The 13,282-nt window shown below is 41.9% G+C and overlaps 1 protein-coding gene across 4 annotated transcripts in view; it reads left to right on the top strand.

Moving 5' to 3' along the window:
• Positions 1-13,282, top strand: part of Ubr5 (ubiquitin protein ligase E3 component n-recognin 5) — a 119,624-nt gene that overhangs the window by 43,347 nt on the left and 62,995 nt on the right. For 3 of the 4 annotated variants that reach the window (XM_052747643.1, XM_052747640.1, XM_052747641.1), the window contains exons 6-9: positions 3,057-3,249; positions 3,411-3,570; positions 4,115-4,264; positions 6,929-7,140. In XM_052747643.1, coding sequence (XP_052603603.1) covers positions 3,057-3,249; positions 3,411-3,570; positions 4,115-4,264; positions 6,929-7,140 — 715 coding nt within the window. The remainder of the gene's footprint in view (positions 1-3,056; positions 3,250-3,410; positions 3,571-4,114; positions 4,265-6,928; positions 7,141-13,282) is intronic. The other variant, XM_052747642.1, reaches the window with a different exon arrangement.

Genomic DNA, 13,282 nt, shown 5'->3' with positions numbered 1-13,282 from the left:
GATTAAAAATGATTATGTAGTTGGAATTGCTTCCAAATTTTTATATACAGCGTGACGTAGTAAAGTTAGAGATTTAAAAATTGAGATTTCAAAATGCTTAATATATTTTTGTGCTGAACTAAATTATCTGAAGATTGGAGGAAGGTCATTTGTCATGGTTAGGTACATTCTTGAGATTGTTTTGTGTGTCCTTTTTAGCTCAGGTACAGAAAATACATCCTGGATCTCAAATAAAGCATCCTTGTTCTTTGCAGAGATGAGGATCAAACCCTTGCCTTGTCTATTCTAAGCAAGTGCTTTATTTCTGACTTACACATCACATCTCTGTGTACACAGTGCATGCTGAAGAATTCTGAAAAAAGCATAAGAGCAAAATGATTTCTTTTGATAAACCTGGAAGAATACATTTCTTTAGGAAATTAACTGTTATCTGTAGTACATGTCAAATAATACTTTGCTCGAAGTTTGTTGAGTTGGGATTTTGCAGGCCAAGTCCAGTGGCATGGCCGAGTTCTGCTTCCCACTGGTTAATAGGGAAGATGATGGCCCCACTACAAAACACTCTTCCCCTTTGGAGGTAAACAGTCTCCATCTCACCGTTGTGTTGGAAGATCTTGGGATAACCACACTGCTGCTTTTCCCGGCAGCGGGGTAGTTGAGAGATGGTTGTTGATTTTCACTGCTTGTCTTAAGGCTTTAGCATTCCTTTGAAAGCTTTCCCTTCGGTGTTTTTGTGTTCAGCAGTTTGTGGACAACGGGTCACCAGCTGCTGTTTTCTCCCTTTAATAATTACTTAATGTGTATACTGGGAGATGTTTCAAAAATCTCCTATTGTTTTGTTTTGTTAGTTCATTTTAGACCAGGTTGGAAATAAGAGCCATTTATTTGGGAGAGGAGAAGAGGAGAGTTTGTGTGTAGTGGTACGGCTTAGGAGCTGTGGCTGTCAAAACCTTTGTATTGTCATTCCACATATAGGTGGGCTAGCTTTTTCTCATCGCCTCGAGTGCCACAGTCCTTGAGGATTTTGTCTGAACTAATAATTTATTACAGGTTTTGGATTGTAAAAGAAAAACAGGTATTTGGAAATTGGAGGTTGAAGCTGGCCATGTAGGAAAGGTGGTAGGTAGCAGGACTCTGACAAACTGGACGTTTGAGGATGTTGAGGATCACGTGGAGTGTGTGAGCACGTGCATGCTGGTGCTTGCACCTGTGCGCATGCCCAGACAAGAGACCATCAGGTGTGTCTGCCTCTGTCATTTCCTGCCTTACTCCTTTGAGGCAGGGTCTCTTTTCAGAACATGGAGCCCATACTTTTCATCTAGGTTGGCAGCCAGCGAGTCAAGTGATTGTCCTGTCTCTTCCCACGTGTCCCTGGGTTACAGCTGTACACGGGACCATAGCCGACTTGTTAGGTAGTCTGGGTTCTGACTCGGGTCCTCATGCTGCACGGTGCTGAGTCACTACGTTAGTGCTCATCTAGTGTGTTTGTTTCATTTCCAGCATGCCACTAGGAGTCTAGGATACAGCAGGATTTCTTCCTGTTTCCATAACTTACGTGGGAAATTTCTCAGACTCTTCCTTTAAACAAACAATATGGATTTTAAACAGTTTACCAATTATGTGGACTACACTTGGTTCATAGAGTTGTAAGCTGTCGGCTAATTAATACTGTGTGTGATTTTTGGTCCTTCTGTGTACTTTGAGTTAGAATTTTAGCACTAATTTGTTAAGTAATTCTACAGAGGAGAGTCAGGTTTTTCCATATGTTTAATATTTTAGAAAATCGTAACTTTATTATGAATAAAAGGAATTACTCATTCGGTACTGTCTTGTTAGCTATTAGTAAAACCCAACCAGTGCTATGTGTTTAAGATAACATTCATCTTTGTCTAAAGCACAGGTTGGTTGGTTAGAAGAATGTTTAGGAGCAGTTAGGGTACGGGCAGGTAGGTATTCAGTTTGAATTCTGATAGGTTAAACAGAGCAGGGAATCCCAAGATCCCCTGTAGCAACAGTTACAGTAATGGGTAACTGAACTCAGTGCAGGGTTCCTGAGGCAGAGGTAGCAGACTGTCAGCTGGTACTGTCAGAGTGAATCGGAACTGTTGGTGCTCAGTTTAAACATGAGGTTCTTCTGATAGGCAGCTATGCTCCACGGTTGCCTTCTGTCTTAGTATTCAGTTTTATGACACCTGTCTATACCTACTCTTGACAGTTTTAGTTTGTGATGCTTGAAGATTAGCATGGATGTATATGTGAGCTTAGATAATATATCCCATCAGATTTCTAGCATTCTTGTTTAGGGGAAAATGGTATGTGTTACTTGGTAGAAATAGCAATTCATTTGTTTTGTGTTCATTAGCCACATGGATTATTAACCAAACTGGGACATTTTTAGATGAAATTAGTAATTAGGTTCAGATAGTAGGCTTAAAGTGTCACTCTCACAGGTAACTGGGACATAAAGTCAATCTGCTTAATATAAAGTCTCTCTGCTTATTATATTTTTTAGACTCATTGGTGTGGTTCTCCCACTTTTTGCATATATGTATGGGTGTTCGTGTGTATGTGCATTTGTGGGTATGGGTGTGTGTGCAGCCCTGTGTGTGAATGCTAACGGCCCATGCCAAGCCTCTTCCTCAGTCACTCTCCTCTATAGTTCCTGCAGCAGGACACTGAACTGGGACTCACCTACTTCGCTAGGCTGTCTGCCCAAGAAAGTTTGGGGGTCCTCGTATTTATGGACTTAACTGTCTCCCCCACACGCCCCCTTCCCTTTTGTTTTGGGTAGGGGCTGGCCTTTCCTATCTCCTGAGTGTTGGGATTACAGGGAACACTACCGTGCCTGCCTCCTCCTGTGCAGATGTTCAACACAGATGGAAAGAATGCTGTTTGTTGTTTAAAGTGAATTCATATTTACGTATTACAAATTCAGACAATTTAAAGTTTGTTCCAGAATTTTAGCTGGATAACTAATGTACAAGAATGAGACTCAACATGGTCTCTTAGAGTGGATTGTGTAAAAACTTGAATTGTACCAATTATTCACTCTTTAGGAGCCGCTGGAGTTCTGGAGTGGGTGGAAGTGGAGGAGGAGGTTCCTCTGGTAGATCATCTGCTGGGGCTCGTGACTCCCGGCGACAGACTCGAGTCATTCGGACAGGACGGGATCGGGGGTCAGGACTTCTGGGCAGTCAGCCCCAGCCAGTTATCCCAGCATCCGTCATCCCCGAGGAGCTGATTTCACAGGTGCGGTCTGTCAGAACCTATCCGACAAAGGCAAGAGGGGAGGTGAGGTCTTGACCCCAAAGAGTTGGAAAAAATGTGGCTTTTTTTTTTTAATCTATTTAGAAGACTGACTTTAGTAAGTAATAGAAAATTAGCATAGCACTATCCTTTGTTTATTTTAGGCCCAGGTTGTTTTACAAGGCAAATCCAGAAGTGTCATTATTCGAGAACTTCAGCGGACAAACCTCGATGTAAACCTTGCTGTAAATAATTTACTCAGCCGAGACGATGAAGACGGAGATGATGGGGATGATACAGCCAGCGAGTCTTACCTGCCTGGAGGTTGGTGCTCCGCTCTCGTGCCTTTCTCTGCTGCTTGGGCTGCTGCCCCTCGGCTGAGGGCTGGAATTTTAAAGTGTAACTGCTGACTGTCCTTTGTCTGTCCTTTGGAAGGTGCTGGATAGTTCTTGCTGTATACTTTGATTATAAAGTCCCTTTTAAAGGAAAATATTTTTGCTCAGTGGATTTGTGCTTGATCCTAATTAAGACATTATAGTGCATGGATTTATCCCTGGCTGATATGTGGGATGTTGTTTTTTGATAATATCATCACCGAACATTGGTACTTACTGAACTGCATTATATTTTGTCTGTATTTTGTTCCTGTGATGTCGTTAAGTATCTTAAAAGTGGTTTTTAATTTAGTAAGTAGAGCTGTAGCAATTATGCATGTGATAGTCCTTAAGATCTATGTTTATGTTAATTTTATTTCCTAGATCCTGTGATTTTTACTTCGGTGTATTTTAATTTTTAGAAATCTTTTAGTGGTCTATGGATACATTATCCACAGCTGCTTCCTTTATATTTGTTTTGTTTTTGTTTGTAGAGGATCTTATGTCTCTTCTTGATGCTGACATTCACTCTGCCCACCCAAGTGTCATTATCGATGCTGATGCCATGTTCTCTGAGGACATTAGCTATTTTGGTTACCCTTCTTTTCGTCGTTCATCACTTTCTAGGCTAGGCTCATCTCGAGGTAATTTTGCATTTATTTCTTCTTGACTGTGGGCTGGCTCTGTGGAAAGAGAGCGGTAAACTCGCTGTATCTGAGCTCAGAATACTACAGTAGGGTGAAGAAGTCATGCCATGGCAGTGGGCTGGGGAGCCTAGGCCTTTAGGCTCATATGTTTGTATTTGGAGTGCCACACAGTATTTCAGAGAGGATCTTACATTGTATAACACACGCCATGGCTGGGACCTGCCTAAGTGTATTTTTACCTAGTAAGATAGATTTTGATCTAACTAAAAGCAGAATTCTAGTTTACAGCGACATGCAGCGTTCAGGGTGGGAAAAACCCTCCTTAGTTTGTTTGATTGAAACGACACAATCATGTTCACTTCAAATGCTGAGTAGATGTAAGAGGGAAGTATGAAGAACTTAGCAGGACTGGCTGGCTAGTATTAAATGAATAGACATGTTTGGTTTATTAGTATGCTGTTGGTATAAGTCTCAAATCTTTAAAAGGTATATAGTACAGATTTTGAATCATTTTAGCTCACATTATGACTCAGTTAACTTTCCAGAGTTCGAACCTGCTTGATTGAAATAATAGACAAAATAAGCTATAATTACCAGTAATTAGTAAACTAGAAAAGATGCCATGTTCTATTAAGGATGGCCTTGTTGCAGATACTTGGTACTTAGAAGCTGAGTTTTTAAACTAACACATCTGTGGGTGACCATTTAACATGAATATATGTAGTAGCTTAAACTTTACTGCTTTAAAAATAGCAAGTGTTGAATTTTCAATTATTTATTTTCTAACATTAGCAACTCCTAAATATCTGTTTCTTAAGTTGATTCTGTGTAGATATTTTTAGTCTGAATCACTTTTGACTTGGGCCGTGTTTTGTTGTCTTAGTGGTGCTGGGGAACTGAAACCAAAGCCTGCCACGAGCTGGGCAAGTGCTTGACCTTGAGCTACATGCCGAGCGAGCCTCAAATGCTGCAGTTTTCTGTGACTCAGCTATGTATTGTCTCTGATCTTCATTTTATTTATTTATTTATTTATTTTGGTTTTTTGAGACAGGGTTTCTCTGTGTAGTTTTGGTGGCTGTCTTGGATCTTGCTCAGACCACGCTGTCCTTGAACTCACAGAGATCCGCCTACTTCTGCTTCCGAGTGCTGGGATTAAAGGCGTGCACCACTGCTGCCCAGCCCTGATTATTAAAATATTACTTTATTTTTAATTATTTTATTAAATAAAATCTTTATTAAAACAGTTTTTACTGAAAGAGTTTCTTTTTTTACCTCATTCATTCATTCATTCATTCATTCATTCATTCATTCATTCATTCATTCATTCAATTTTTCAGGGCAGGATTTCTTTGTATAGCCCTGGCTGTCATTGAAATCAGAGATCCACCTTCCCCTGCCTCTCCAAGTGCTGGAAATAAAGGTGTGCGACACCACCCCTGGTTCTTTTGACTATTTTAAAAAGTAGCCTACAGACAACTGAAAATGTGGCTAGGGCTTTAGATAATTTGAGGGCAGTTTTAAGGACAGTATAAAAAGACTTATCCAGAAAGCCCGCCCCCCCAAAAAAATAAAAATAAAAAAAAAAACAAAACAAAAAACCCCACCTGTTTTTCAAAACATTTTCGACGATTTATCCATAAAATCTGTCCTGTAAGCTTATCTGTAACGAGGGCTTGAGTTTTCACTGTATCCTGATATATTTATAGTCCATCCTATTTAAGTCTTTGTCTCTTCATTGAAAACAAACTTCGAAGATCTGTAACAAATGCTCTTGGTTTGTGCCTTAGTTAGGGTTTCTGTTGCTGAGATAAAACAACATGAACAAAATCAGTTTAGGGAGGAGGTGGTTTATTTCAGTGTACACTTCTACTTCATAGTTTGTGAGGGAAGTCAGGCCAGAACTCATGCAGGGCAGGAACCTGGATGCAAGAGCTGATGCAGAGGCCCTGGAGGGCTGCTGCTTACTGGCTTGTTGTTTCTCATGGCTTGCTCAACCTACTCTTTTATAGTACCCAGAACCATACCTACCTTCTTAAAGCCCCACAATGGGCAGGGCCCTTCCACATCAACCACTATTCAGGAAAATCCCGTGGACTAGTCTGGTAGGGTCATTTTTCCAATCGATGTTTTCTTTCTAGGTGACTCGGTCTATGTCACATTGACATAAAAACTAGACAGCCCAATTTGCTTACAAGTATTTAATGTTTTGAAATTCTAGCTTATAGGCGTTGAGGATTTAGCTCAGTGGCCCTGGGTTTGGTCCTCAGCTCACGGGGGTGGGGGGTTGGGGGAAGAATTCTAGTTTATAAATCAAGGACTCTTACACTAATTATTTCTAATGATATAATACGAATTTCATATGAATAATGAAATAATTCCAGAATGTTTAAATCTATTTTAAAAAAGCCACCAAATCAAACTTAGAATAATTCTGCTCTAAAAACATCAAGCTGCCTCTGCATAGTTTCAAAAAAAATACTAGTTTATAATTTTCATTCAGTCACTTGAAGGGTTGATGTTTTGAATGTTGCGTGTCAGCCTAATTAGATATTGATGTGTACATTTGAGTAGATAAAGTGCTGTTAGCTGCTGCGTCCTGCAGGGTGTGTACTAGAGAGTGGCTTACTTTTATCCCACTGGTGTGACCCGATTGCATACCAGTTCTCCTTCTTCCCTTAGAGAGAGACTCCGAGCTTTTGCGGGAACGGGAATCTGTTCTGCGTTTGCGGGAACGAAGGTGGCTTGACGGAGCCTCATTTGATAATGAAAGAGGCTCTACCAGTAAAGAAGGAGAGCCAAACCCGGACAAGAAGAACACACCTGTCCAAAGTCCAGTGTCCCTGGGGGAAGATTTACAATGGTGGCCTGATAAGGTATTTGGAAAAAGTTTTATACTTTTAAGTAGATTCCTAACAACTGCCCCCTCCATTGAAGGATTTCTGTTTTATTTATTCTGGTTTTTGTCGGACTGTTGAAAGAGGCAACACTTTTAAAGTGCTCATCTGCCTTTTATTTACAAGCAGACCACCAGAGCATCTTCCAGAGCATGGCCCAAGCGTGTCCAGTGGTGCTACTGCTTGCTGTGTGCTGGAGTGAATCTGAGAAATTAGGGTGGTAGTCTCAGTAACACATGAGCAATTATCCTCCAGGACATTTTTCCTGGCGATAATTATTTTAGTAGTTGTTATATTCTTTGGTAGAGATTTACTTTTCTAAGTTTGAAATGCCAGATGGACTCTAGTTTCTACAGGACAAGCTCTGGTAATTGATGTAGCATGCATGTCAGAACAAGATTAGGGCGCTGTGTTTCTGCAGTTACATAGCTGTTCCATTTTATGACAGTAGGTTTTGAAAGACCCTTCGATGCCCTAGTAGTAGACAGAGTAGGCCAAATGAGAACGGGCCTAGGAAAATAGAACAGTAAGTGAATCCCAGAATGTACCTAGGATTTGTGAAGTTGATTTGGATCTTGACAAATTCATCTCCACCACAAGTGACATCTGTTGATGGTATGTGTTCCATTATCTTAAGTGGTTAATTCATTTTCAAAGGCTTTTATAGAAATCCATGTTCTTCACTTATTAAAAAAACATGCCCTGTTTTTTCTCCCCTCCCTCTCCAGTTCCACAGATAGTTCAGTGGGACTAATTCTTAAGCATGAATAAACTGAAGTTTTGGTGCACATCTCTGATCCTATATTTGGGAAGGTGAGGCAGGAAAATCAGGAATTCGAGGCCAAACTGGGCCACATGAGACCCTGTCTTAAGTAGGGGGAAAAGGGTGTGGAGGCAACTTGGATGTTTATCACCAGCAGATGAAGAGATGCTAACCTGAGATTATTTTTCATTTCTTTGAACTCAAATTTGGGGGAATAGTAAACCTTCCAAATTTATGTTTTCCATAGTTATCATCAATCTTAATGCAGTTAATATATTGTTTTGCTACTTAGCTCACATGGGAAACTTGAATGCAAGAGGGGCCATGCACTTTAATCACTGTCTTTAGACTGTTTTGAATGGCAGCTAGAATACTTTCAACATGGACACATCCCTGGTTCCTTCTCCCCGTGTGGTCGTGTAGACCTTTCTGTAGCTAGAGTTTTCCTGCCTGGCCCATGGTCAGGACAAATCTCTCTCACCCGCCAGTCCCGCAGCCTCTCAGACCCAACTGAGTAAACACACAGACACTTATATTGCTTACAAACTGTATGGCTGCAGCAGGCTTCTTGCTGACTGTTCTTATATCTTAAATTAACCCATTTCTATTAATCTATAAGTTGCCACGTGGCTCGTGGCTTACCGGTATCTTACATGTTGGTACTCATGGCAGTGCTGGCAGCGTCTCCTGACTCAGCCTTCCTGTTCCCAGAATTCTCTTCTCTCTTTGTCCTGCCTACACTTCCTGCCTGGCTCCTGGCCGATCAGCGTTTCATTTATTCAGAAGACATCCACAGCACCTTTCCGTAGTTCTCCCTCTCTTCCGCTGCGCTCTCTCTCGCTTTCCCGTTCTTCCCTTTCTCCTGTTCTTCCTCCCGCCCCCACTCCTTCTTGTCCCCCCCTTGACCCCCCCCCCCCCCCCCCCCCCAGCCATGGTGCCGTCCGCATTTCTCTTGTCTGGATTGTCAGAGCGCCGTCCTTTTCCCTGAGGGAAGACTTGAGAGTCAGCAGGCTCATAGGCGGACAGGATAGGGTGACTGACTGCTCTAGAGGCCTTTGCTTTGTTAGATAATGGGGCTGTATTGATTGTTGAGACTTTTTCCATGCAGCTCCAAGTCTATTGTAACAGACAGACTATAGCCTCTTAGACATTAATCTTGAAATGTGAGTCTTGGTAAGATTTTTTGAAAGTTAAACTTGGTAGCTTTTGTATTTTTTTAAAATTTACTTTATTCTCTCTCTCTCTCTCTCTCTCTCTCTCTCTCTCTCTCTCTCTCTCTCTGTCTCTCTCTCAAACATCCATCCATCATTTATTTGAGACAGAGTTTCTCTGTGTAGTCCTGACTGTCCTGGATCTCGCTCTGTAGACCAGGCTGGCCTTAAACACACAGGGATCTGCCTCGCAAGTGCTGGGATTAAAGGCATGTGTCACCACCTGGTGCATTATTTTGATAGGATAATGTGTTTCTACATTCTTAGTTTATCAGTATATGAGAAGGTAGTCTTAATTTTGTATACTATAGTCATCAGAATTTTATAGCTTGTATTTGAACTATTCTTTTTTTATTTTTGTGTATCGAGTATATTTGCCTGCATGTATGTTTGTGTATTATGTACTTTGTGTCCGTGGAAATCAGAAGAGGGTGTTGGAAGGTTGTTAGATGTCACATGAGTGCTGCAATTGAACCTGGGTCCTCTGGAGGAGTCGGCAGAGCTCTTAACCACTGAGCCATCTCTCCAGCCGTATCCTATTTGCTGTAAACTTTGAGCACTTCAGATCGATGCGAAGACTTCCTTCTCTGGCAGTGCTCACATGACTGTTAGTGGTACAGTCAGCAATGAAGCCAGAGCCTGGTTAGGGTTCCTAAATAGGAAATAGTCTTTCGTGAGGTCAAAAATTAATATATCTCATTCCAGTTTCGGGGAATTACCTAATTCACATTCTTTAAAATTTTTTTTTTACACACTTATTTACTTATTTATTGTGTTTATTGCTATGGGTATGTGCCACAGCGTGCCCTTGTGCATAGAGGTCAATGGAATAGAGGAATGTGTGCCCAAATGGAATGAAGTCACCTGACAAAGGGGCGTGCACTGCTCATTGCAGTGTTCCTGAGAATAGCCAGAATAGTGTCTGTCAATGGATGAATAAGTCACACACACACTCACACACACACACACACACACACACACACACACACACACACACACACACACAAACACAAACACACGTTGGGGGTGGTCAGCAAAATCTCCTATTATCACAAAAGGGATAGAATTAGAGGAAAGCATGCTAAGTGAAACAGTTAGAAACATATATGCTGTTATGATTTCACTTAAATGTGGAGTCTTCAAAAAAGAAAGGCCAGAATAAAATTGGTTATCATAGACGACATTAAGTGGAAAGGTGCAGTGAAAGGATATAAAGTAGCATATACATAATCGTGGTATAAATGTCTAGTGAAAGGATGTAAAGTAGCATATACACAGTCATGGTATAAATGTTTAGTGAAAGGATGTAAAGTAGCATATACATAATCGTGGTATAAATGTTTAGTGAAAGGATATAAAGTAGCATATACACATACATGGCATAAATGTCTAGAAATCTAACTTCCACTGGAGGAGCAGTTCAATAAGTGATGTCAGCTGGCTCAATTACAGGTCTAGGGGATGAGAAATACAGGTCTGCTCAGCCATGGTGGCCGTTTACTGTAATAGCTGGACATCCTGTTGAAACCTCAAAGGTGTGCAATAAATTCCACATCTCCATTAGTAAATTTGCTAAACACAAAACTCTGCTTTGACTCTGACAATACACTGTTGTGGATTGCTGTGAATGTGTTGCTCTGATTGGTTAATAAATAAAATGCTGATTGGCCAGTAGCTAGGCAGGAAGTATAGGTGGGACAAGCAGAGAAGAGAATTCTGGGAACAGGGAAGGCTGAGTCAGGAGTAGCCAGACAGACACAGAAGAAGCAAGATGTGAAGGCAGAACCGAGAAAAGGTACCAAGCCACGTGACTAAACATAAATAAGAATTATGGGTTAATTTAAGTGTAAGATCTAGTCAATAGTTAACCAGAGCTAATGGCCAAGCAGTTTTAATTAATATAAGCCTCTGTGTGTTTACTTGGGTCCAAGCAGCTGCAGGACTGTGGGAGCCGAGCAGGACCAGGAAAACTTTAGCTACATGGCGCCCAATGTGGGGCTCAAACACATGACCCTAAGATTAAGAGTCTCATGCTCTACCAACTGAGCTAGCCGGGCCACTTGTAGCTACTTTGAGTGCAGCTCTGGCTGAGCCAGTGCCTGTAACCCCTGGCTTGTAAGGCCACCAAAGGTTTTTTAGTGAATTCTTGCCTCATGGTCACCAAATGCAGATAAATTTCTAAGCAGTCTTATTAAATAAGAAACAGAGCCAAATACAGGGGTAATAGTCGAAGAGATCAGAGAAACAGTGAATAGCTATGACTAGCCTTAGCTTACCACCATGCCATAGCTTCCCCAGAGAGCGCTTCTTCCTGTCTAACCTGCATTTTTATTGCCTTCTTGTTCTGCCTTCTCATTGGCTCTAAGCCCAGCCACATCACTTCCTCGTTGTCACTGTCTGTCTATACAGACCTCCAGGTCTCTATGGTTGGTACTGGGATTAAAGGCTTGTATTACCTTGCTTGGCTGTGTCCTTGACCACACAGAGACTCTGCCTGCCATGTGATCGGATTAAGGGAGAGTGCTACCACCACCTGACTTCTCTTTTATGGCTGCTATGACCTTTGATCTCCAGGCAAACTTTATTTATAAACATACAAATATAACATTTCAGCACAAATAAAATATCACCACAGTACACACTGTTTAGATTTAGAGGATGCTTCCAGTCTTCATTTGCCGAGCTCTCAGGATGAGTTTGGTGGTGGTTGTCTGGGGTTCCACAGAAGGGATGGGCAGGTCAGCACTTCAGTAGCCCTTATTTCCCTTAGTGTCCTGGGTATGTTTCCAGATAGTTTAGGGAATAAGTGCTTGTGTTCCTCCTGACTCTTTGAACATGGGGTTGTGTGCTTTGTCTGTTTCTCTGCATGGTGGTGAGAGGAGGCTGGCCTGTAATAGCTGGCTCGGTATCCAAGTCATTTGCTATTGGAACATGCTGTTGGCTGTGTTGCTTCATCTTAACCATGATTTTCACACGGAGGAGTATGAAAACAAATTCTAGAAGGGGAAGCTTGTTTTATTGATACCTAGAAATTTCTAAAAAATGTCCATTAAAAGTTAGCTCCGTTCAGGCATGAAGGCACATGCCTATGATCCCAGCACTCAGGAGGATTGCCATGTGTTCAGGGCCGACTTGTGCTTCACAGTGAGTAGCAGGCCAACAAGACAAAAACAAAGTGTCCAAAGTGTGCCAAAATGCAATTTGGTGAGATGAGTACAGGGGACAGGACCACAGAAGACGTGCAGGAAAAGGGTTAGGAAAGCAAGGGTGAGCTGGAGTAGCCACAGGACAGACTCCGATGCCGCTAGTCCTTTTGGTCTCAGGAAGATGCCGTGCTTACCTTCCAGTGACATTCAAATAAGTGCTTTTCCTGTCCCTTCCCTAGGCTGGTGATTGGACTTAGTGATCGACATCATCCCTAGCAGATTTTCAGGTTCTGATCAGTCCTGGTGAACAGCAGGATGTCATGGATGGAAGTCATTTTTTATTGGTTTTTAAATGAATAAATGAGTTCCATGAGGGTCTTGCCATTGTTGTGCTTTTGCGCTTAGGATGGTTCATTGGGGGTTGTACTGCCCTCAGCAGAGCATTTCCGTAAGATACTGGCATTGAGGCTTATGTGTTCGCTGCGCAGTGGGTTGATGTGCTTTTGCTCTACCGTGTGCCGTGCTGGCCTGCAGTAATGTAGCGCTTCCACAGGGAGTTCATTGGGGAGTACTTACTGTAAAGGGTGACGGACTGAGGGTGTGGAGAAAGTTCTCTGGGGATTGAATGGGAAATGCCTAATCCCATTTTAGAGACTGGAGAAAGGCTTCCCAGAAGATGTGACATCTAAATGTTGTTGAGGTAAAGTGGGCATTGACCATAATCGTGCGTGGACCCCGAGTCCTGAGAGCTCATGGTATGTTTGTAGAAGTGAACCCACAGAATTGCCGCTGTATTTTAGGAAGTAGAAGCAGTAGACTGACTGGAGTAGATGGAAGATGGCTGAGGTCCACTTGCCAGGGAATTGAGGTATTGATTTTCAGTGACTAAGGTCTTACAGAGGATTGTGATGAGGTTGGTGAGGTTTTTGTCTGTGTTTAAGGAAGTGAACACTGGTGGTATTGAAAGAAATATAAGAAGAGGAAAAGGAACATCTAATCAG

Source organism: Peromyscus californicus, unplaced genomic scaffold, assembly GCF_007827085.1.
Source record: "Peromyscus californicus insignis strain IS unplaced genomic scaffold, ASM782708v3 Scaffold_20__1_contigs__length_68692818, whole genome shotgun sequence".
Lineage (NCBI taxonomy): Eukaryota > Metazoa > Chordata > Mammalia > Rodentia > Cricetidae > Peromyscus > Peromyscus californicus.
Note: the sequence above shows the minus strand (reverse complement) of the source record. Positions and strands in the feature narration are given on the sequence as shown.